The sequence below is a fragment of the Alternaria alternata genome, assembly GCF_001642055.1.
Source record: "Alternaria alternata strain SRC1lrK2f unplaced genomic scaffold CC77scaffold_13, whole genome shotgun sequence".
Taxonomy (NCBI): domain Eukaryota; kingdom Fungi; phylum Ascomycota; class Dothideomycetes; order Pleosporales; family Pleosporaceae; genus Alternaria; species Alternaria alternata.
This window is the reverse complement of record NW_017306202.1, coordinates 624,333-646,977: the sequence shown is the minus strand read 5'-3', so window position 1 is coordinate 646,977 and position 22,645 is coordinate 624,333. Positions and strand designations below refer to the sequence as shown.

Here is a 22,645-nt window from a genome sequence, read left to right as displayed (position 1 = left end):
GACAATTCTGCCAACACTCCCCCGCCAACCCCACGATGCGTCTTTTCCTCCTGCCCATATCCACCCGTCGCTCCCTCATCTACTGCGAGAAGCTGCATGAAAAGGCTCCCAAGGACCGCTCCTACTATGACAAGCTCACCATCAAGGCCAATGAGACATGGGTCGCATGGGAAAAAGACGAAAAGGCCATCTGGGACTGGAAGAAGAAGGTGACCTTCTACGGCAACGAGGCCCTGAAGCGCATACCCTACGAAGAATGGGGACTCAAGACGATACCCGCCCTATCGGCCAAGCGAAGACAAGACATATTGGACGGAAAGACAAAATATGAGGTCCTGTTCCCGGGCAAGTACCTGCCGCAGGAGAGGGTATCTGGGCTGCTGGAAAAGTTGGCCAAAGAAAGACAGAACATGCATCGGAGCAAGCTGATCTGGAGCGTCATCATCATGCCCTTCACCGCGCCCTTCATGCTCGTACCCGTCATTCCCAACCTGCCTTTCTTCTACGTCCTCTACCGAGCATGGAGTCACTGGAAAGCACTCGGCGGCTCCAAGCACCTCGAGTTCCTCCTCAAGCACAACCTCCCCAAGCCCGCTCCATCGCCCATACTCGACCAACTCTATACCGCCGGACTCATGTACCCTACCCGTGCACTCTCTCGCGCCGCTCCCAACCCCACCGAACAACAAGCGCAGCAGGTCGCAGACGTGGTGCACCAGCAGACCAACAACGAGACCAAGGACGTCATGGTTCTCCAACGGTGGAACGGAAAACTCCTTGCTGAGCAATTCGATCTGCCCGATATGGAGGTCGAGATCGAGCGCGCCGTCTGGCAGGTCGAACAGGCAATCAAGTCAAAAGAAGAGCTGGAATCAGAAAAGCTGGAGCAGGAGAAGGCGACCGGAGGCAATGGTATGAGGGCGAAAGATGCACTGCCCGAGCATATCCTAGAGAAGATACACGAGAAGGCCGAAGATGTCGCTGAGGAGGCCAAGGAGAAGGCCAAGCAAGCGAACAAGTCATGATTCCCTTTATGTGCTGATGATGTACGATATCATGGTTGATTCAAAATCTGTAAACATAGCATGGGCGTTGGGAGACTATGTTTGTACTATACCACTAGAAGAGTTTGCATCTGTATGATTGGATGCATTATGAAACGAGTTCGAGATATGATAAACAATCTTGTGTAATCTTTGGTAGTGTGGCAGCTAAGGTACCTTCAGTAAATCGACCCCTAGAAGAGACTGTGTCAGCAGATCGTACAAGGCCCCAGGCTAGGAGCTCTCGTTCATGGAATCAGTATACTGCTAGGGGACCTTACTGTTGAAGTCACCTGTCCGCCACAGTGAGATGTAGTATTGCAATAGTGATAAGGGCGCTACAAGACACCTCCAACACAATCACAGTTCACTCTTGTCCCCCCGACAGAACTTCTCGAGCTTCTCCTTAGCCCAAGTCACCGGGCCATCATTCCCATACAAGGGGTCTTTTTCCAACCACTCCACGTTCCCCACCGCCTCCGCTTTCTTCTCTTCTCCCTGCTTCCCATAACACATATCCCAACTACATCCCTTCGGATAACTGCCAACCATCTGGAAACCACCCTCGACATCTTCAATCAATCTGTGCCCGACACCCGCAGGCACAACAATAGCGTCTCCGGCTTTGACCTCCGTTTCGACCTTCCCAGGGTTAGATTCCCCGCCGAACGATAGTTTTGCACGGCCGTTGAATACACAGAGGACTTCATGTGTGGTGCTATGATAGTGCGTCGTGGTGTACATTGTGTAACGCCATTGTGGAGAAAGATTGTTGGTGGGGAGGTGCGACTCTAATGTGGAGGCTGAGGTTGAGGGAGGAAAAGCAGAGTGGTAGATGAAGAGGGGATGGCTATGTGGCGTTGTATTGGGGATGTGAGCGTGTGTGGGGATGTAGTGGGTGCTTAGGCGGAGGGAGGCGAGGGGAGTCAGGTTCAAAGACGGCATTTTGAAAGATGTATGAGTGGTGGGATTGGTGCTTGAAATTAGGGTTTGATATGGAATAGAGCGTGTTGGTAGGAAAGGAAATCGCAAGCCCAATTATTGATATGACATAGCAGATGATGATCCTACAAAGACGTCATCGGTCTGGAAGCCTAGATAAAGGTATAAGAAACCCATTGAAAGCTGCCGTAGATGAAATGGTTTCCATGCCAAGAGCATGCGTACAACTGTATCGTTGGAGCCCGAGCTCTGTCGCATTGAGCATGTATACCGACTGACTAGGTTTTATCAGCATTCGCCACCCGCGATGAGAAGTCCCATCAGACCGAACGGCCAGGTGCGAAAAAGACTGATCAGAAGATCTAATCGCTGGTCACTCAATATCCTCTAGTATGTTCAAAGGGGATGAGGTTAGGCTTCCAAGGTGCTATTGGGTCGCAACCGTGATAGAATGGTAATGAGCTGTACTGCAGTAGTGCAACATGCACTGGACACGTAGGTATGAGTTTGTCTTTGAGCCACCATCAACAACATCCTGTCCATGCGCGGGCAAGGGAGAATTCGGCGAGCAAATACAAAAAACTCATCTCCAGCTGACAAAGATTCCGGTAACTTCGCGATGTACAGCGGCTAGTGCAAGGCAGCGTGAACCACACCCTTGCAAATGCCAAGACCTAAGCTCGGTGCTGCCTGAACAGTATGAACCAACATCGACGTGAATCCATATCAATACGCCGCCGCCTCTTTGTCCAGGCACCTTTACTTTACTCCTCTCCCTCTGCATTGTGCTTCGCGTAATTTCGAGGCGCTTATACCAAATTCCGCGGGAATCTACCGCTTGGTACCTCATAAGCCTCCCCGCCCGCTCCATAGTCAACTCCCCTCCACTTCACCGCGCCATTCACCACAACTACCTTCTGCACCCGTAGAAGTCCCTCCGCCCAAGACATCAACTGCAGTAGCGCCTAAAGCAGTTGATAAATAATCCGCCTGTCTGCGACACAGCGGTTCCGACAATAAAGTTCCTCACGCGCAAGAAGTCGCCTCCGAAAAGTGCCCCAGAGCACGCGACGACACAACACACGATGGCTTCTGGTATGCCACCCGTCCCGGCTAAGGACGATGTAAATGCAACGTAAGTTCTTTCCCTTCCTCCAGCGTGTTGTTCTGCCCAACGCTGCGAGTTGCGGGGACCTTGGTAAGCTCCGGTGACGTCGCCAAAGGCTGGTATGTAGTCCGCTGCGGTGAGCGCAGGCGAGGGCTGTCATCACAGGATGGGCCACAACAGAGCGACCCCACTCCATACGTCCTCGTAGAGCTCGACCAAAAGCTAACAGCTCACAGATGGAAGTACCTCGAAGCCGGTGTCGACAAGATTATGACCAACCTGCGCGAAGGTGTTGACATGAAGACGTACATGGGCCTCTACACCGCCATCCACAACTTCTGTACCGCCCAAAAGGCCGTGGCCGGCTCGTCGTTCCACGCCGCCAATAACCGTGGAGGTGCCCATCTTCTCGGAGAAGACCTCTACCAGCACTTGATCGAATACCTGAAGGCGCATCTCGCTGAGGTGCAGGCAGCTTCACGGCAACATGTTGACGAAGCGCTTCTCCACTTCTACATCAAGGAGTGGAACCGCTACACAACAGCTGGCCAGTACAACAACCATCTGTTCCGGTACTTGAACCGCCATTGGGTCAAGCGCGAGATGGATGAGGGCAAGAAACACATCTACGACATCTATACACTTCACTTGGTGCGATGGAAGGAGGACATGTTCACGGGCAGCCAGGAGAGCGTCATGCGCTCAGTACTCAAGTTGGTCGAGAAGCAGCGAAACGGCGAGACTATAGAACAGTCCCAGATTAAGTCGGTCGTTGACTCCTTCGTATCGCTGGGTCTGGATGAGGCCGATAGCTCCAAGTCGACACTGGATGTTTACAAGGAATACTTTGAAAAGCCCTTCCTGGAGGCCACCGCGCAGTACTACGACAATGAGTCCAAGCAATTTTTGGCGGAGAACAGTGTGGTCGAATACATGAAGAAGGCAGAAATCCGTCTGGAAGAGGAAAAGGAGCGTGTACCGCTGTACTTGCTCAACGAGATTATGTCACCTCTGATGCGGACGTGCGAGCAGTCGCTCATCACCAGCCATTCACAAGCTCTCCGTGAGGAGTTCCAGATCCTTCTTGATCACGACAAGGAGGAGGACTTGGGCCGCATGTACAAGCTCCTCGCTCGTATTCCCGAGGGTCTTGATCCTCTGCGCCTGCGTTTCGAGAACCACGTCCGTAAGGCGGGTCTAGCTGCAGTTGACAAGATTGCGCAAGACGGAGAAAATTTGGAGCCGAAGGTATACGTCGAAGCCCTCCTTGAGGTCCACACGCAGTACCAAGCACTCGTCAACAAGGCTTTCAACGGAGAGTCGGAGTTCGTTCGCTCGTTGGATAACGCCTGCCGAGAGTTCGTCAACAGGAACAAGATCTGCAAGTCGGGCTCCAACAAGTCGCCTGAGCTTCTTGCAAAGTATACCGATACTCTGCTGAAGCGCTCCAACGCTAAGATGAGCGAAGAGGACGACATGGAGAAGCTCCTGACACAAATCATGACTGTCTTCAAATACATCGAAGACAAGGACGTATTCCAGAAGTTCTACTCACGTATGTTGGCCAAGCGTCTAGTCCAGACCACTTCCGCATCCGATGACGCCGAGACGAGCATGATTTCAAAGCTGAAGGAGGCTTGTGGTTTTGAATACACCAACAAGCTCCAGCGCATGTTCCAAGATATGCAGATCTCCAAGGACTTGAATACTGCCTTTAAGGAATGGCAGTCAAACAACTTGGACGATTCAGACCTCAAGACTAGCGTCGACGCCTCGTACCACATCCTCGGTACTGGTTTCTGGCCTTTGAACCCACCCACCACACCGTTCACCCCGCCGCAACTTATCGTCCAGACCTACGACCGCTTCGCCCGCTTTTACAACCACAAGCACCAAGGTCGCAAGCTTACCTGGTTATGGCAGTTGTGCAAGGGTGAGGTCAAGGCCAACTACTGCAAGGTTGCGAACCTGAAGACATCTCCAACCTTCCAGGTCTCGACCTACCAGATGGCCATCATGTTGCTGTTTAACGATAGCGACACTGTCTCTTACGATGATATTGCTGAGTCCACCAAGTTGAACAAGGAGACTCTTGACCCTAGCTTGGGTGTCTTCATCAAGGCCAAGGTTCTCCTCGCTCAGCCTGAGGGCGCGAAGCCGGAGTCTGGTACTTCCTACAAGCTCAACACCGGCTTTAAGACCAAAAAGGTGAAGATGAATCTGAACATTGGTATCAAGTCTGAGCAGAAGGCCGAGGCCGAGGATACGCACAAAACGATTGAAGAGGACCGCAAGCTACTCATTCAGGCATGTACCCATCGCTTACGTTTTTCATTGTTAACGTCATGCTAACATCTCTGCAGTCGGCTATTGTGCGTATCATGAAGTCCCGCAAGAAGATGAAGCACCAGCAGCTGGTCTCTGAGACCATCCAGCAAATCAAGAATCGGTTTATGCCCCGTGTTCCTGATATCAAGAAGTGCATAGACATCCTGCTCGAGAAGGAGTACTTGGAGCGTCTAGAGGCAGATGAGCTCGGTTATCTAGCATAAGTGGTCGGTACGTAGCTTGCGATCCAAAGGTTAGCACGTAAGGAAGGCATCTTGAGTGACGAGTAACGGGTTCTATTTCACGGGTTAGGCTTTCGTCATCATCATCACCATCATCGTCTTTTTCGATGTATCATTCGGGCGTTTCATTCATGGCAGCGGAGTTAGGTACCGCGTGGGAAAGGCGTGTGGGATGGGGCTTTCATGAGGTATTTGTTAAACGCCCAACAGACAGTGCGTTTGGTATCCCTTTCTTGAATGATAGATGGATGTAGGGTCCGGAGACAGTTCACAAAAGAAGACATGGTTTTCTTACATCACGTCGTCTGTACTTGCTTGGTGATGTATTTGATACGCTAACGCACTATCTGGAACTTTGTTTGGAGGTGATAAAGTGGGCCGATTCAGGGCCCGTCTAGCGCGATCCACCAAAACCCAGCTTCCTACCTTGTCCTCGCATTCCCCAGCTCACTTAACCAGAACACGCCATCAACTCCTGAAAATGCTGCTCGCTTTACGAAACCTAGCTCCTCAAACGCTAAATCGCAAACAAATTGCAACATCGTCAGAAATCCTAGAAGTCCTACAGTATGAACAGCACGGTTATGCAAGCGGTCATCGCCAGCGACGATGCGGGGAGGGAAGATATGGAATGCGCGTCGAAATCGTTACAAAGAAAGAGAAAGGAATTTGACCAGAACGTCATTCACAGTGCTACTCAGCCGCCGTCCGGGGGGAAATAATACCTCGGCAGTGCTTGAGTTTCGTCGCCGTCGTCTATGCGGTCGTGACGGTTTGGCTGACCCCCGCCTGCTGGGGGATTGTTGTCCTGGAAATGGTTTCTACCGTGCCGGTTTCTATCGTTTTGGTCATCACCCGATCCACCATTGCTATACGCCCCTGTTGCGATGCTGGTAATTAATCAGACACTATCAGAGTTTCGCAGTACGAAAGGTAAGGTCTTACTAGGGGGAAGGGGGCGCCAAGTGGGATTGATGTGCAAGTTGACCATATTGCAAGCTGGGTAATGCCTGCACATAGCGAGGATCTCTTGGCGGATACCCTGACTCAAGCGAACGCGAAGGCATGGGTACATAACTTGACCCACTTGAGTGGTACTGCGGAGAAGTAGTGGATAGATTGACATCCCTTGGTGGAGGTGGAGGTGGAGGAGATGGTGATGGAGGAGCGGTATTCACGTAAGTCTGCCTATCTGAATAGTAGGTTGGGAGAGGAGGTGGATGATGTGGAGGAGGTGGATGATGTGGAGGAGGTGGAGGTGGTGGTGGAGGTGCATAGTTTGTATGCATTGGTTGATCGTATCCTCGATGTGCGGGTGCGACAATATGCGGTTTCGAGTAACTACGATCACATCAGCGTTGTGTTGGAGCACACAGCAAGGCGACGAGCCTAGTCTGCGGTACGATTAGGCTATCAGCGTACACGTACTGGCGCTTCTGCGCGTCATACTGGTAGTAAGTTCCTCGCTGCGCGTCGAACGACCACCCCCCGGGAGTTGGTCCGTGAGGGCTTGCCATTACCGACGACAGCTTTCGAATTGATGCAAAACATAGGCGGGGCGCGCCCTGCCTAAACTACCCGTTGCGAATGAGGCTCACCTGCCGCCGACAGGTCCTTCGGTGCGGAGGCTTTCTTCGCTAATTGGTTAGCCAATATCAGCCACTCATCCTGGCCACGTCACAATCTGCCGAGACGAGAACATCGAGGATCGATATCCAGTCGTAAATCGAAGAAGTAAATATGATCCGTGTTGTTGGCTGACACAATGCCACGAGTTCTGAGGACTAGTATTTTCGAGAGGCTAATGCGACTTAGCGGCGCGATAGTCTTTGAAATATCAGACGTATTATATCAGTCGACCCCAGAGTTGTAGTCGCCCTTAGCATCACGTGGAGGCGCATCTGAATGGGAGCCTAGCTCTTAGGCGAATCCGGGCAAGACTCGTGGCACCTGACGTCTCACAAGCAAGCAACACCAGCCTGATTCTTTAGAACCCTAGGAGGTCCCTATCTCAGATCTAGGGACTACAGACGATCGTTGGACGAAGAGTCCAGGCGATGCGATTACTCGTCGCCACGTCCCCTATTTCACATTCGAGCGAGAACATGAACCTCCAGAAGTCGCCAGTGGTTTCCGAATGGTGAACTACTTGCATCGTACAAGACTGTCTCCAGCCACTCTACGACCGAGCTTGCGTATCCTCATATACATTAATCGTATTCGCACGTTGTGTAGTATAAGCTGAACCAATGTCGCTTCTCACTGGGCCACGAACCGGTCGTTGGACAGATGAGAGCAACCATCATCGTACGTTGTAACCGAAGCCTTACGTACAAAACTACCCTGAGGCGTTTTATAGATATTCAGTGGTTACAAAGCGACAACCAAGCCCAATGGCTCAAAGTCGCTGTGGCCATCTGCCTTACGCTTAGCACACCTTACATATTTCGAATATTCGTTAGCAGTTTCCTGGGCTTTGCAAGATGGATCTCTTCCGGAAGGGAAACGTCAAATCCGCCTCGAGACGAAGAGGTACAGCCTTTGACACCTACAAGGCTCATGAACGACGCGAAAACCGGACGGCAGATGCTACGACGCTTCTATGACGCCTTCCGCCAGAAAGAATCAAAACTCGAGATTCGACACCAGTTCTTCTATTTCTTCGTCCTCAGCACTTTGTGTTTTGCTTTCTTCTCCCAGATTATCGCAAGCTCCATCCTCACGGATAAGATGACGACAAATCGCATGGGCCTACTAGCATCAGAGACTTGTGGTCTCTACGAGTATGACAATGAAAGATGGGGCGAGGAGCAGGCCTCTCGTGTTGATAGCCTGATGGTAAAGAGAGAAAATCGAGCAGCGATCTATGCTCAAGAATGCTATGATTGGGGCAATGATAAAAAGGGCAAGGCTATGACGTGCGACTTCTTCTACAACTCGACCCTGCGGTACAATGTCAGTCCGTCATCTTGTCCGTTTGATGACAACGAAATATGTCGCTTCGGCGCATTACCTGGTAAAGCAGTCACGTTCGATACGGGCTACTTAGACTCCAGTCTCTTAGGTATCAACGCCAACCCCACTTACACTTTTCGGCGCACAACGACATGCGCTCCATTAAGTGACCAACCGCCTTACGTGCAGCATTTCTACAATAGTCCGGTCGATCGTGGATATCTATACCAATATGGTAAACTCTACAATGTTGATGACAAGTGTGAGGGAACGCCGGAGTTGTTGACGGACTATACTATGCGAATTGTGGGCCACCCTTTCGAATGGCTGGCGCCAGTTTATCGCTTGAAGTAAGTTTCCAAAGGTCCCAATGATACGGCTTTCTACTAACTTTCATGAACTTACAGTACATTCGCTACATCTCTGGGTATACCTAGCTGCGACTTTTATCAGCCTCATAGGAGTCTCAAAGCACCCGGACTTGATACTCAATCAAGGACCAAGACACTCACGATCGTCTTCATCACAGCTCTGCACATTGTTTATACCCAAAAGAGCATCGACCCTATCTTTCCAGCCGACGACCCATACAAGTTCCAAGATGGCACCGTCGAGTACTACAAGAACTCAAGCCCGAAATCACGGGCATTTGCATGCATAGACGAAACCCAATTCTGCGACCCAACAAACACATACTGCTGGCATGAATATGAAAAGATACCAGACCAAGTATCACACATTGCCGAAGATCCAGCGTATTGGTTCATGGTAAATGCACTTAAGAAGTCCAACACTTACGATTCCATCAAACTACGACTCGGGAGCAGTCTCCTGGCGCAGCAGCGTGTTGGTGAAGCCAGGTCACAGGCGTTAGCCAATAACCACTGGGAGCTCGAAGCGGAACATATGTTCAAGACATCTTTGGCGAGAGCTCAGTTCGACGCATGGAGTCTAGCGAGTGGAGAAGATCATGATCAAGACACTTACAAGAACACTGTCGATGAATTCGCGGAGGATATGTGCGGTCTCTTCAAATTTCGTGCCGCTGGACACGTAAACATACGCTTGTGGCCATTTTGGTTATTGTGCTCTGTATTGCCGATCACTTTCCTCTTGAGTGTAGAGCTCAAGACTTACGGGCAGATATGGCACAGCGCTATCAGTTCAGCGAGAGAGATACTCCCAAAGAGGAGCAATGGCTCAACAAGTGGTTCTGCGACAGGTGCTCTTGTTGCAAGCGACGACATCAATGAAGATGCATTCGTGGTGGGATCGGCGACATCTACTCGTCGCAGCTCAGATACACCAGCAGCTTCTGCCGTCACACCCACGGGGCAAAATGATCTAACAGACGCAAGCGCATCTGCTGATGGTTTGGAGATATCCTCGGAAGCCGCAAACAACCATCCAACACAAGAGTCGATGCCACCTGCCAGCACGACAACACCACTTGTTGCTCCAACGCACAAGTCGCGCGATTATGGGACATCCAGCGCCGCCCATAGTATGCACGGTAGTCGGAGCTCTGTACATACCCATCGCTCTGGCTCCGTGTTGAATAGGGAGGTTCAGTCTCTTGCGAGCGGTGAAGAAGGTAGTCGATCAAGCGAGCGGAACGATCAGGAATGGTCACCATTGCTCATACATGGTCCCGTTCTCATGGTAGCACATGTAACGCAAGCTGTTGGGAAGAAGAGGACGGAGTAGGTGTCTCATTAACTATGTATCTTATCGTTTCATCATTCATCATGACATGTGTGGAGTTTTCTTGTCGGCTCTTTTTCTGTAGTCCAGTTCATCGCTGGATTTCTGGAGTAGCTTAGCATTGCGCAAAATAGTTTGTGCTTATGTGTATACATGCGAGACTACGCAACTTCTTTTGATTGCCTAATTTAGTAGAGCTTGCGAACCCCGCGTTAGTCGCGCGACAATGACGAGGAATAAACACATGAACCCAGCCTCGCGAGCACATTCGCGTCCTCGTTAATAGGGCCACCCAGGCGAATTTGGTGGCATATCAGGCCGCCTGCTGCGCCATTCTCAAGGTCTACCACATTTGGCTTAGCGTCTAGGATTTCGGAAACACAACATTACCGAATGCGTGGCCATGAAGTGCGGTCTTATAGAAGCACATCTCTAAGATTCCTTAGATTTGATGGAATCGAACAGTTTGTCTCAATTGACATTGTCCGTTTCGTGATCTGGCCCTTTGCGACAAGAGTTGTACAATATGACTGCAGTGAACACAATTGTAGCAGATGAGGATAGAAGTGTTGCTAGTAAGTCATATGCAGCCTGAATACCCGAACCAAGATGCTAAAATTTGCAACCTAGGCGGCGATGCTTCGTCTTTAGTGCACGTTAGTCCAACTGCGGAGAATGCCGACCTGTACACGATGGATCTTCCAGAGTACACCCACCTAGCAACGAGTGGAGAGATATCAGTAGACGCAGAAGCGACACGGAACGAGAAGACACAAATCTCAGATCAGTCACCGGCATACGATGCGGGCCCAGACCAACCTTTACAGCTACAGGTCTCGGATCGTCAGAGTGAAGAACAGAGTCTCCATGGAGAATACGAATACTATATACAACAAGATGTCGGAGGCCAAGGAAACCCATCGGAAATACGAACAACAGCCGCCCCAGTTCTGACACATTATCTTACAGAACCTGTCGCAACTGCCAGCCTCGCTAGCGTACGAGCGTGCAGTATCCTCAATGACAGACCCGCAGTATGGCTCGTGAAGAGGAAAAGCATGGCTTTATCACCACTCGCCGCAGCAGTGCTTACTAAAGAAGGACTCGTCCAAGCAAAAGACTTGCAGCTGTAATCAACCCTTCTACACACTAGAGGCTCACGGGAGCTGACATCCCCTGCAGGATCTCTCAATACGCCGACATGAAGCGCGATCCCACCGACCCCGTGTCCGCCATGTTCTTGACTACCTACGATGTCGTAAGCGGTATGATGCTCGGTCTTGTAGCAGGCCCTATCGAATTGGGTAAGCAAACCACACCAATGTTAATGCAACACGAAGCAAAACGGAAAGAGAAGCGAGGCGGTAATATAGAGTCATCGGGCTCTGAAATTACGAAAGACCCAGGCCACGTGGCACGCCAAGTAGCTCTCGGTACCGCCAAAGGCTTTGGGCGCATCGTCACGACGAGTCTCAAGAGCCCTGCAGTGATTATGCATGGTATTACACGAGGCTTCCATAATCTTCCCAAGGCATATGGCGAAGAGGTACGGCAGTATGAGAACGTGACTGGATTAAGAAGCGGGTTGGTGGTCAGCATGAAGAGCTTTGGTTACGGTCTTGGTGATGGGATAAGAGACCTCATGGTAAAGCCTATCGACGGCGCCGAGAAGAACGGTGTATTAGGTTTCGCCGCTGGATGTGCAACAGGCATTGCGAATGCGGCCTTCAAACCCGCTGCCGGTCAGTAATCTTGGGATACATATGAAAACGGCCAAGCTGACTGAATATAGGCGCATGTGGACTTGTCGGGTATTCATCGGTTGGCGTATATAAATCAATCCGCAACATTGGTTCAGTGAAAAAAGACGACCCAGCAGAACTGGTACGGAGCATAGGCGAGGCTGAGTATCAACAAGCGAGTGACGCAGACAAACTGTATATCGTGCGTTTGTGGTGTCAGACGCAGATGCGAGTGCGTATAGGTTAGCTTCTTCGACTCTGTTGCCTGAACACGATGATGCTGGTGATCGACGTTTTTGAATGTTGTATTGCGTTAAGACAAGGGTTCGCTCGGTATGAAGCTGCTAGAACTTCCCAAGGAAGCCAACTGGGTATACGCATGTAGCATGTCGAATAAGTAACGCCACCAGCTTCTAAGTCGAGGAAGAGGCTTTCTTTTCCACCCCGTAGACTCTCTTCGTCAGGTAATGAGCAAGCTGCCATTTCTGTCTCTTTGTTAGCCACTTCCAACTTTACGAGTGCTGATAGTTGACATACCACAACTTGTTGCCCCTCAAAGTAATTCTTCCACCTGTCGTCTTCGGCAAGGTCGACGACCACATCCCATGGCCACTGCTCGGACTCTAACTCGACAAGAGTGAAGTAACTGTGTAGCTCGTCCTTTGATTTGTTCTCGAACTTTGCACCTTGCATGGTTGTCGCATTGTCGATCTTGAAGAGGCGAAACCGCAGTACGTCTGGTGAACTAGATATTGTGGGACCGACGACATCTTTGTAGTACTTCAAGACCTCCTCTTCTTTGTCTGCAGCCACGTTCCATTCCATTGCCGCTACGCTTGCGACGTATTCGATGTCTATCGACATTAGTCCGTCATCGCCGGCTTGATCCTGTCCCGTGATCTTACCACCACCGTCACCTGACCAATCGTCTTGTTTCCAAGCCTTGATCTCTCGATATGATCGGATATCGAATCGCAGATCCTTGAGTGAGCTTTGCAACTCGCTGCTGGGTGGGTGGTATGATAAATCATACATGTCCTTGTTGGACTGGTCGACAGACTTCACCTCCCAAACGGTCATATAGGGCCACGGCGAATCTAACTTGCCCACTGGCTCGTCCTCCATACCGCTCGCCGTTACCTCGCAATGTATGCCATGGATGGCATTTGGCGAGTCGATTGATGGTAGATATTCGTTCTCGTACCATTCCTCACGTCCTTCTGGGAAGGTTGCCCAGAGACAGCATAGGCCTGACATGCTGTTTCGATTTTGCGGCGAGTTTGTCGCGACTTTGAATGGCTAAGAATCCGTGGTGTCCAGGGTGTGAGATGTATAGTAATCCAGGCGGTTGTGCCGAGCTGTCAGTCAATGTTGGCAGCGGGGAAGGACAGATGAACGACTCGTCTGCAACATGACGCGGCTGCCACCAAAGTTATGGCCGGACCCTGAAGCATAGCTGCTGTATGATAGCCCTCACGAGACGGTCCGACCGCATTTTGCTACCACCCTGTCTCGGAGGACGATAAAGCGGTATGTTCACCGGCAGCTGGCCAATGGAACAACGTGCGACCTAACATGATTGGCCGTTGATACCTGAGACGCAAAGCAAGAAATTCCTTCAGGGCGTGGGCTAACGTGCATATGTCGTAGACGATCGACCGTTCCCCACATCTTGCCACGAATGCCTCAAGTCGGAGAATTCGAGGCGCGGGTAGCGCCCGCATGCAGTATGATGTGTGCACATCAGCTGCTCGATTGATGCCGATACCGCCGCTGTTGTACTTGATGATGGATATATCTCCAAGTCTACGCTCGTGAAAGTCGTGGAAGCGCATCGCGTAAGGGAGTGACGCTAGGTAAGGGGTTCCAAGGTTGGTGTTGGGCCTCCTTGCGGCGCGCTTACCCTAGTGCCGGAAGACAGACGGCGTTACCCCAGCTTAGTGGCTTCAACGCCGCTTCTTGGAAGACACTGACCTGTCAACACCTAGCAAGTAATCTTGAGGCAGGTCACGATGTCTCTTTGGTCTCTCTGACCTTCAGAATTTTTGTGGTCGCATTGCGGATCGGACCCAGACATACGCTCCGTCCCGCTGTCACGCATTCGAGATAATCCCTGCCTAAAGTGCAACGCCGTGCATGTGGGTTCGCTTAGAGGGCGCATGACAGTATTCAAAGCTTGCCGTAACCGTGGAAAGAGGCCGGCAGTCGGGACTTACCAGAACAGATCGGAAGGAATGCCAAGTGATCGATCATAGGCAGGGTGACGCACCTGGGCATCTCACCGTCTTATGGCCGCGTCCTGAAGAGTCTCTCATCTCATGGCGCAGTTCATTTGAGTTTCGAACCAGAGTGAATTCCGTCCTGGCGAGTTCCTGGAATGTGTGCGTCGTATTCGTGTACTTTCGCAGCACTACAAGCCCACATCTCTCAGCGTCGCAACGCCATAAACGTCTAAACGAGGCAATGTCCGCGAGGCCAGCTTCTGCGGTTGAAGAACTAGATGATCTCAACAAGTCGCTCGTTGCTCAATCTGGTACAATCCTCAAAACCAAAAGTATAAGTGTCTTAATTAAGATCGGAGTGGAAGTTTGGCTCGTGGCTTACCGGCTCTATGGGTATCGGATGAAGAGCTGCTATCTATGGAAGATAACCCGCAGTTACGGTCCAGAAACGAGTGCAATCAAACATTGTCCACACAAACGGGGCCAGTATTATCGCCAGCAACGTCGCCATGCCTCAGAGAGAATAGGCTGGGGGAGTGCCGGTACTCTTCCAACATCATCAAGATATGTAGCCATATGTTTTGTTGAGCCATGAGTTCAGCTGCCACGGATAGCAGTGTAACAACAGCGCTTTCGAAGGGTAGCACAAGAAACATGGCCGGTAGATGAAAACCAACATGCTTCCCGTGTGCGCAATTAACTACCTGGCCATATCAAAGATCTGATAAGTTTCCTGCAAGATCGTGCAGATATCGGGGGCCGACGTGTGGTAGGTGCCGTACCAGATGGAACTGAGAAACATTCCAGATGATAGCCATTAGCAGCTGGATACGTATATAAGCTTCGTACTTCAGTTATCATCAGCTTGCCTTCATAGCTACGCCTTCAGCTTCTCCTTATGTGACATCCTATAACAAATTCCACGATGCAAATCTTTACTCTTGTTGTCTCTATCCTCAACTTTCTTGGGATTGTCCAAGGCGCTGGAAGTGCAATCAAAGGCACGGGTTCAACCACTCGTCAGTGGTCTTGTTGCAAGAACTCTTGCTCCTGGCCGGGAAAAGCTCTTGTTGACAAGCCCGTATTGACATGCGATGCAAGCGACAATCTTCTCGACAACTACAATAGACGTGATGGCTGTGAGAGTGGCGGTGGCTCATATGCTTGCTCGGACCTCAGCCCTTTCGCTGTGAGCAACGATCTGGCGTATGGCTTCGCCGCAGTCAACCTTGCGGCTTCGAATGAGTCTGCCTGGTGCTGCTCTTGCTACTCGTAAGTTCCTTGCTTCGATGCTCGAACAGTAACTGACAACTTCCAGCCTGACATTCACCTCCGGTCCGGTCAACGGGAAGAAGATGGTGGTTCAAGTTACCAATACTGGATCCGATCTTGGGGAAGACGTGTTCAACATAGCTATCCCCGGTGGCGGCGAAGGTGCTATCCGGGGATGCACAAAGCAGTATGGTGGGCAAGACGTCTGGGGCGAAGACTTTGGTGGCGTAGCGCACAGAGACGATTGCGAAGCTCTTCCCACTGCTCTGCAGGCCGGCTGTTATTGGCGCTTCGACTGGTTTCGAGCAGCCGACAATCCAACCATCAATTGGGAGAAGGTGACTTGTCCTGAGGCTCTGTCGTCAACTTCTGGCTGCAGACGTAATGACGATCCAATTCCGGGGCAGAACACTCCGTCACCGACACCTACGACATCTGCTCCGATATCTTCTGGTACTGTACAGCCTGGGGGCCAGTGTGGTGGAAGAACTTACAAAGGCCCTACCCGATGCGTAGGAGGCACGGTCTGTACCTACGTCGATGAGAACTCATACTACTGCCTTGCAGATCCAGCCAGTACACGGACGACACGGACGACGACAACATCGGCTAGTGCCATGCCGACAATTGGTCTACCATACGATCGTTGTGGAGGAAACGGATGGACCGGCCCTACGACGTGCAAAGATTCTGTGTGCGTAAGAATCGATGAGTGTAGGCTACCTTGTTTCTCTTCAATCACCACGTCAAGTACTTGTCATTGCGTAACGACAACTGATCACTCTCAGGGTACTCACAATGCCAACCACCAGTTTCATCGCAGAAATCGTCAAGCTCGCGGCCTCAGACTACCGCTAAACCATCATCCACCTCAATTGTTCCGCCAGGACGGCCATCAACGCGCACCCGGCGCACAACCACGACCAAACCTGCGACGCCGATAGCCACAGGTCCAGTACAACTATATGATCAGTGCGGCGGGCAGACATGGCAGGGTTCGACAACCTGCAATCAGGGGTTAATTTGCTTCAAGGTTGACGAATACTACTCACAATGCCAGAAACCGTCTTAGACGAGTGGAACGTAAGGGAACGGTGTGGCAAGGACAGTGATTTTTCCGCTTCTCGACGATGAATAAGCCGTGCTGCTAGTACATATGTGTTGGAGCATGATTGGATGTAGAAATTGGAAAGATAGCTTGCCGCAATACAGGCTTACTTTCGTTGAGACTAATTGAAAGACGGTTGTGATCAGGGACAGGTTGTCGCTGGCGCTCGCATCGATGTGACAGCTCACCGGGATCTATTTCATATTTCTCCTTTCTCCTACCCCCAAACCTTCACAGCTTCGCCTTAAGCCCGAAGCTTTTCTCCACAGCTTCAACACCCTTCTTCGCAACATCCTCATCTTGACTCGGCAACCCAGTACTACATCCCACAGCCCCGACAACAACTCCGTCTTTTACAATCGGAACACCTCCCGCAATCGTCATAAATCTCCCTTGGTTGCTGTGATTGATGCCATATGCAGGCCCCCCGGGATACACGTTGTCTTTGTACACCGAGGTTGGCGCTCGATGACCTGCAGCTGTAAAAGCTTTATCGATGGCGATGTTGATAGAAGTGAGCTTTGCGCCTTCCATACGGGCGAACGCAAGCAGATGGCACGCATTGTCCATGATGGCGATGTTCATTGGTACGTTGATTTCTTTTGATCGTTGCTCGGCAGCCGCAAGGGCAATACGGGCCCCATCGAGGGTTAGTGTTGGGATTGATTTTGTACTCATGATGACTTTTGATGATAGAGCTTGGATAGTGTAGTGGAAGAAACGCGCTGATGAACGCGATGATAAGGTGCTGAACATGGACCTCGGATATTGCAGGAGACAGGCGTGTATGACGTAGACGCGTCATGATTGGCTGTCGATGCGGGAGCCGCTTGGATAAACGCGTCCCTTTCGCGGGTCCGCTCCATCCTGCTACATCAACCTTGAACCTGCATGCTTCCTACCCTCGCATCCGTCTCACTTATGATGATGTAGCGGCACTTCAGCGATAAATCTGTCTGACGTCGACCTGCACGGCGTAGCCTAGGTTGAGGCCCCGGATGAGACGGGCCCATGCGGCCAGTCCTGAAGAACTCAGCAGGTTCGAGCGCAGAATCTGGTGTATTAGCTGGGTCTGAGATGCCAGAAAACTTTGTTCATGAGACTGCTAGTATTGCTTTATCATTTAGTAACGATGACAGTCGTCGACCGTTGCTTCCAGATTGCTTGTCCGTCTTGTTCTAACTTTCCGTATTCTATCCTTTGTTCACACCTTGAAGTTTTCAGGTTACAGTTCTCCAATCACTTCACGGCTTGCAAACCAGTAATATCTGTTCTTGCAATTCCCTTGGCAGTCTTTAGAGCTTTCTCTCTTGTGATGGGTTCAGAGTGGAATTGCATTTTGGCAGAGGTCGTAATGGGCTTGATGTCGCAAACACAAAGTCTACAGTCGAATGCGCACTATCATGGAGCGCTGTCGAGCAATCATACGCCGTATTGCTAAGATGTCGCTGTATACCCCCGGGTTGTCTTATTCTTCCTTTCACTTCAGTGTTGTGAACATCGGTGTGGACGCGCACTGTGGAACCACACGTGCCTCTTCTACCTTCACTTACGTTTGCGCAGACTACCGTAGGCGGAGCCAGTGCGTCATGCGCTGTTCGTGATATGATATTCCGAAAATTTGCCTCTTGAACACTTGAATCACGCATGAGTCTCAACGTCTGCGAGCGACTTTGCGAGTTGCTAGTCTGTACACACCATGAAGGAAGAGGATATTCTTGCTCGCCATGCTCGGCCCCAGAAGTACTCGACTTGGATTCCGAAGAAACGCGACTGGCGTTACGCGACTGGAGTCTTCCAACACGACGATATCGAGGGCACGCCTAGTGATCGATCAGCATGGGACGACATGGACTACGAGTACCAAGCTACAGATACTCGGAAGAGTAGAGAATGTAGTATTGGTGATCAGAGTAACGGCTACGGTACAGCGCTTGACAAGAGCGTGTCGATACCAGGTACCCCAGAAGGCACGAAGGGGAGGCACTTACTTGGACTTCCAAAGACCATCGTTAGTGTCGAGGCGTTCAAGAAGAAGGCAAAGACCGAGAAAAGGAGCGCATGGCATTCAATATCGAGGTGTCACCAGGTTGGCGAGTCCGAGACAGAAGGCGAGCAGTCAGCCTACGAGACCTATAGCTTGACGGTCAGGCTACGCTTTTCAGGCAAACTCATCATCGAAGACGCGCTTCCGCACATGGCGACATCAGGCTCCATCGGATTCCCACAGCTACCAAGCACACCTACGAAGTTGAAAACGCCTTATTCTCCAAATTCACCAGCCACGGCTCGCACTGCGAAGTTACTTTTGACTCCATATGCACTGGACTCTATCAAATCCGTACACAAATACCCCCCTTTTCAGCGGACGTGGGTTGATGAGACAAGGGACTTTAATATGAGGGCAGTCCGTGGGGTTTTGCAAAAGTCTGGCTCTACTGGGAAGGACCTTGGGCCAAACTATACATGGTATAATGATGCCCTTCCAGTGGACGCCTTGCTTCCTCCTGGAATACCTCTATCCGCTAAAGAGATAAACGCGTACTATCCTCATCACGTTCGATGGAGAGGCGTGATGGTTCGAATGTCAAACAACGACTATCGTGGGTCAGACATATTGGGCATGCAGGTAAGCTGGGGTCTTCCCAATAATGGCGAGATGCATCATAGCTGACACCTATCCAGGCTTTCTTCCGTGGCCCTCCTACGACAAACATTTCAAGCGCAGCGATGAACCAAATACAACGCGACTCAGTCAAGAATGTCATAATAGGCTTCAAGACCGACACTACTAAGGGAAAGCATGATGCGAACTTACATACCGATCACCTCGAACCGGGCAGGTACATCGCAGAGAAGCGCAGCGGCTATATCCTACCAACATTCGACGACCTCCTCCGTGGCCTCCATCATCTACCGTCTGGTCTCGATGCTCGCGGTCTCACAGAGTGTCTGAGCTGGTATCTCGATTTCCGCAACTCTTTTACGCCTAAACTTGACTTGAATGTCCTCCATACTCAAGCTCTAATCCGTGCCCTTCGTATCCCTTTGAAGCGATTCGGTCCCCAAAATCTAGACTGCAATGCGCTTGAAGAGTGGAAGATATGGGGGAAATTCGAGGAACGCAAGGTGTTTTACGAATCAGCGAAGCCTGCGTCGGCCAAGGTCGACAATATGGAGCAGAAAAGGTCGCAACTTCACATGAACCTGGATGACCACGAAGTCAAACTTGATATCCAGCTGCCACTCCGTCACATCCTCGTCTTCCCTTTTCTTGCGCTACACGGTGTTGTAGGTGAAGCGCTCAAGCTTGGGATCGAGAAAGCCGAGAACCGCAAGGCCGAAAGGAAGAGCGCAGAAGGACGAAGGATGTTGGAAGCCAGGTGGGCTACCAAAGCAGCTAGTTATACTGATTTAGGAGCGAATAATCAAGAGATGGACGCTGAACAAGCACAGAAGATGGTGGTGGCGCCCGAACCAGCCGTGAAAGCAGAGGGAAAGACAAAGCAATCTCGTTTTATCCCAGAACGCGTCCTTACGACCGAAGCACTACGTTCTCTTGCGCCAGCACCAAAGAAAAATCTGACTGCACCGCCAGCAGATAGAGGACCACTCGGTCACCGCGGACCGCCTGGACCACTAGCTGCAGTGCTATCGGCACAAGCCTCTGCTAGACAGCCTTCCATGCCACCTGTATCTACGCATCTCGATAGGCCTCGGGGTGTACAGGCACCGTCCCCTACACATGCGCTTCATTCAGCATATGGACGGAGGGGGTATGATTCGATAAGGCCGACAGAACAGCGTGATGGGAGGGGCGGTAGTGGTGGTGCGAAATACTATTAGAGGGGTTGACAGTATGGAAGCTACAAGCAAATGATGCAATTTCGACCCAGTCGACACTAGGGATGAATAAGAGAACTGCCTGAAGCTTTGAACTGTGATTCCATAACTTTACTCATAGCCTGTAAATAAGAACTAGACCCAAAGACATTACTGAAGCAAGGATATGAGGTACAGTGCGGTTAGGGCATGAAGAAGCTCAATCGTTCCATGTTCTACACTCTAGAACTGAAATCTCCTCTAAAATCATACGCAATTTTTTTTTAATATAACATTTACAGAAATGCGACACCGCGTACCTTCTGGGTAAGTGTTGTTGGGATAGCGCCTCGAAAACAGATCAACGTCTCTATACAACTTACATCTTAACCCCGCGAACTTGGGTTCGGGAGTGTCTGGCCCAGGCTGCAGTTGTGGCTGTGCTACTCAAGGCCATAACTGACGCTCATCCCTGCAACAACCTACACGTAGCTACACATGCAGACTACGTTCGCTGGAGAGTCAGATTTTATGTCAAAACTTGCTTGTGTTGTATAACTGGTACTACTTTTGTGACCAAATAGAAACCTCATGTCGCAATTTCCGCTAGTTGGTCTCGCACTCACAGCAAACCATGCAACTGCATCTGCGCGATGGCCTGACGGAAGTTTCGAAAGTCTAGGTCGGGTGGAAGGAACGTACGAATATATGGAGATGATGCAACGGCTCTCTTTGTCCTCTTCAGAACACATAAGGTGAGCTGATAAGCCCATGTTCTTTCGCGACTAGATACTGACTATCTCTCTTGTAGTCCACCATACGACATTATGGAAAGTCTGTGGGACGAAGTCCTGCGAAGAGTTTGGCGTGGCGTACGCAAAACACTCGGTCTCGCAGCGTCTGCCGATCTAGCTGTGTTGGCCGGGATGCTCAAAACAGCAGCACAGATGGCGGAGAGTAAAGTCGGATGCCCTATATCGGTAATACTGAGCTTTCCCACATTGCCTGCCTTGCGCCAGGAAGATATCGCTTCGGCCATCGAGTACGCAGGATTGCGCACACCGACGTGTTGCGGAAAGCAGTTACACGAGCTTGTTGCTGCATATGCTGGCTATGAGATGGGCCTCTCCGAGAACAAACCTGAACTTGGAAACCGCGGTAAGAAGATGCACGAGCTCCCGAGACGCCACGTCGTCCTCGTGGAGTATACCGAGGTTGCTATTCTACTTTACTGCGCAGTGCTAGAAAAGGGAAACAATACGCCCGACGTCGCAAGAGGGATTCGGACAAGTTTTGAACTAGGCAGCAACAACGGAGCCTCGACAGAAGAGGTACATGATTTTGTCTTGGAGTACTTGCGTGACGTAAGTTCCAGTAACACACGTTGGGGTTTCCCCGAAAAAATCAGTATCATGATGACGGGAAGCCTAGAAAGTGTTGGTCGCGCAGGGATTCGACAGGCAATCGTGGGGGCCGTTGAAGCATTTGGATCGCGGGCCAACGTTTTGTATTCTGATCCGGAATATGTTGCAGCGAGGGGTGCGGCTGAGATGGCATGGCGAGCCACTCCGCAGATGGAGAGCACCGAGGTGTGAAAATCAATTTCTAGCGACGGATTCGATCCTTTCGGTGTAATGGCTAAGAGCCGAATTGCGACTTCCTTTTTCATCCTTGGATATGCATATCGTCTGTGCAACCGACTTGTCAAGATCGTGGTGACTAGGAAGACCCTCGTAGCACCTGACGCCACAAAGCAGATCACCCGAGGGGGAAATCAACAGCTTTGCGAGAAAGTTACCGGAATGGGCAGGTTGAGATCTGAAACTGCACGTTTTGGCGAGATTGTGGTTCGCTTGGATGAATCAGTACCAAATTGTGCTGTGGGACCAGAACTGAACCTGGTAGGTATGCAGGCAAGGCTGGGGACACCTGACCAGGTGAATGAATCATCGAGGGGCAATGATTAGTCTACAAGTATAGAGGTACCGGGGTCGTCGAGAGATGTGAATGCGTGCGAGTGGGAAGCATAAGAATTGCTTTTTGTAAGAGCTATGTTGAATTTGGGAAGACGCTAAACAGTGGTAGATAGTCAGAAACTACGGGAATTTGCTGCCGCGCTGCGCATTTGCGAGCGTTGCTGTCGGTCTAGCGAAGTCA

The 22,645-nt window shown here is 50.8% G+C and overlaps 11 protein-coding genes across 11 annotated transcripts; 7 read left to right on the top strand and 4 right to left on the bottom strand.

The window, feature by feature from the left end:
* Positions 1–35: 35 nt before the first annotated feature.
* Positions 36–1,025, top strand: CC77DRAFT_1051157 (hypothetical protein; the record flags this gene model as incomplete). Its single annotated transcript, XM_018527651.1, has 1 exon — positions 36–1,025. The coding sequence occupies one exon, from the start codon at positions 36–38 to the stop codon at positions 1,023–1,025; it is 990 nt and encodes a 329-aa protein (XP_018384839.1).
* A 189-nt stretch (positions 1,026–1,214) lies between these two features.
* On the bottom strand, positions 1,215–2,278 carry CC77DRAFT_164603 (hypothetical protein). Its single transcript, XM_018530374.1, has one exon. The coding sequence runs from the start codon at positions 1,986–1,988 to the stop codon at positions 1,404–1,406; it is 585 nt and encodes a 194-aa protein (XP_018384838.1). The 5' UTR covers positions 1,989–2,278; the 3' UTR covers positions 1,215–1,403.
* Positions 2,279–3,051: 773 nt separating this feature from the next.
* On the top strand, positions 3,052–5,726 carry CC77DRAFT_164741 (cullin-2). The gene is made up of 3 exons (XM_018530377.1): positions 3,052–3,212; positions 3,330–5,400; positions 5,457–5,726. Exons 2-3 carry the CDS (start codon positions 3,364–3,366, stop codon positions 5,643–5,645), a joined length of 2,226 nt encoding a protein of 741 aa, XP_018384837.1. The 5' UTR covers positions 3,052–3,212; positions 3,330–3,363; the 3' UTR covers positions 5,646–5,726.
* Positions 5,727–6,210: 484 nt separating this feature from the next.
* CC77DRAFT_164383 (hypothetical protein) lies at positions 6,211–7,566 on the bottom strand. The gene is made up of 3 exons (XM_018530373.1): positions 7,053–7,566; positions 6,609–7,004; positions 6,211–6,553 (listed from the first exon to the last, which is right to left on the bottom strand). Exons 1-3 carry the CDS (start codon positions 7,178–7,180, stop codon positions 6,361–6,363), a joined length of 717 nt encoding a protein of 238 aa, XP_018384836.1. The 5' UTR covers positions 7,181–7,566; the 3' UTR covers positions 6,211–6,360.
* Positions 7,567–7,912: 346 nt separating this feature from the next.
* On the top strand, positions 7,913–10,325 carry CC77DRAFT_1062563 (hypothetical protein; the record flags this gene model as incomplete). The annotated part of the gene is made up of 3 exons (XM_018528537.1): positions 7,913–7,970; positions 8,023–8,968; positions 9,026–10,325. 3 exons carry the CDS (start codon positions 7,913–7,915, stop codon positions 10,323–10,325), a joined length of 2,304 nt encoding a protein of 767 aa, XP_018384835.1.
* A 395-nt stretch (positions 10,326–10,720) lies between these two features.
* On the top strand, positions 10,721–12,311 carry CC77DRAFT_991657 (hypothetical protein; the record flags this gene model as incomplete). The annotated part of the gene is made up of 4 exons (XM_018536359.1): positions 10,721–10,897; positions 10,953–11,451; positions 11,505–12,064; positions 12,115–12,311. The coding sequence occupies exons 1-4, from the start codon at positions 10,849–10,851 to the stop codon at positions 12,309–12,311; spliced, it is 1,305 nt and encodes a 434-aa protein (XP_018384834.1). The 5' UTR covers positions 10,721–10,848.
* Positions 12,312–12,477: 166 nt separating this feature from the next.
* On the bottom strand, positions 12,478–13,321 carry CC77DRAFT_1062561 (hypothetical protein; the record flags this gene model as incomplete). The annotated part of the gene is made up of 3 exons (XM_018528536.1): positions 12,478–12,549; positions 12,602–12,918; positions 12,970–13,321. The coding sequence occupies 3 exons, from the start codon at positions 13,319–13,321 to the stop codon at positions 12,478–12,480; spliced, it is 741 nt and encodes a 246-aa protein (XP_018384833.1).
* Positions 13,322–15,211: 1,890 nt separating this feature from the next.
* CC77DRAFT_1095904 (endoglucanase-5) lies at positions 15,212–16,733 on the top strand (the record flags this gene model as incomplete). Its single annotated transcript, XM_018529816.1, has 3 exons — positions 15,212–15,558; positions 15,605–16,252; positions 16,347–16,733. The coding sequence occupies 3 exons, from the start codon at positions 15,212–15,214 to the stop codon at positions 16,414–16,416; spliced, it is 1,065 nt and encodes a 354-aa protein (XP_018384832.1). The 3' UTR covers positions 16,417–16,733.
* Positions 16,734–16,897: 164 nt separating this feature from the next.
* Positions 16,898–17,344, bottom strand: CC77DRAFT_938144 (DUF336-domain-containing protein; the record flags this gene model as incomplete). The annotated part of the gene is made up of 1 exon (XM_018534590.1): positions 16,898–17,344. One exon carries the CDS (start codon positions 17,342–17,344, stop codon positions 16,898–16,900), a length of 447 nt encoding a protein of 148 aa, XP_018384831.1.
* An 892-nt stretch (positions 17,345–18,236) lies between these two features.
* Positions 18,237–20,914, top strand: CC77DRAFT_164375 (hypothetical protein). The gene is made up of 2 exons (XM_018530371.1): positions 18,237–19,295; positions 19,352–20,914. Exons 1-2 carry the CDS (start codon positions 18,366–18,368, stop codon positions 20,510–20,512), a joined length of 2,091 nt encoding a protein of 696 aa, XP_018384830.1. The 5' UTR covers positions 18,237–18,365; the 3' UTR covers positions 20,513–20,914.
* CC77DRAFT_164376 (hypothetical protein) lies at positions 20,915–22,183 on the top strand. The gene has a single exon (XM_018530372.1). The coding sequence runs from the start codon at positions 21,316–21,318 to the stop codon at positions 22,081–22,083; it is 768 nt and encodes a 255-aa protein (XP_018384829.1). The 5' UTR covers positions 20,915–21,315; the 3' UTR covers positions 22,084–22,183.
* Positions 22,184–22,645: the final 462 nt, after the last annotated feature.

What these genes read in the sequence shown, in the direction of transcription:
- CC77DRAFT_164603 (XM_018530374.1), bottom strand. Translation starts at nt 1,988, where the DNA reads ATGCCGTCTTTGAACCTGACTCCCCTCGCCTCCCTCCGCCTAAGCACC.
- CC77DRAFT_164741 (XM_018530377.1), top strand. Translation starts at nt 3,364, where the DNA reads ATGACCAACCTGCGCGAAGGTGTTGACATGAAGACGTACATGGGCCTC. An exon ending in ACCGCAAGCTACTCATTCAG is followed by an intron (nt 5,401 to 5,456) that starts GCATGTACCCAT and finishes ACATCTCTGCAG; the next exon opens with TCGGCTATTGTGCGTATCAT.
- CC77DRAFT_164375 (XM_018530371.1), top strand. Translation starts at nt 18,366, where the DNA reads ATGAAGGAAGAGGATATTCTTGCTCGCCATGCTCGGCCCCAGAAGTAC. An exon ending in CAGACATATTGGGCATGCAG is followed by an intron (nt 19,296 to 19,351) that starts GTAAGCTGGGGT and finishes ACACCTATCCAG; the next exon opens with GCTTTCTTCCGTGGCCCTCC.
- CC77DRAFT_164376 (XM_018530372.1), top strand. Translation starts at nt 21,316, where the DNA reads ATGGAAAGTCTGTGGGACGAAGTCCTGCGAAGAGTTTGGCGTGGCGTA.
- CC77DRAFT_164383 (XM_018530373.1), bottom strand. Translation starts at nt 7,180, where the DNA reads ATGGCAAGCCCTCACGGACCAACTCCCGGGGGGTGGTCGTTCGACGCG. An exon ending in CTAATCGTACCGCAGACTAG is followed by an intron (nt 7,005 to 7,052) that starts GCTCGTCGCCTT and finishes ATGTGATCGTAG; the next exon opens with TTACTCGAAACCGCATATTG. An exon ending in TTGGCGCCCCCTTCCCCCTA is followed by an intron (nt 6,554 to 6,608) that starts GTAAGACCTTAC and finishes ATTAATTACCAG; the next exon opens with CATCGCAACAGGGGCGTATA.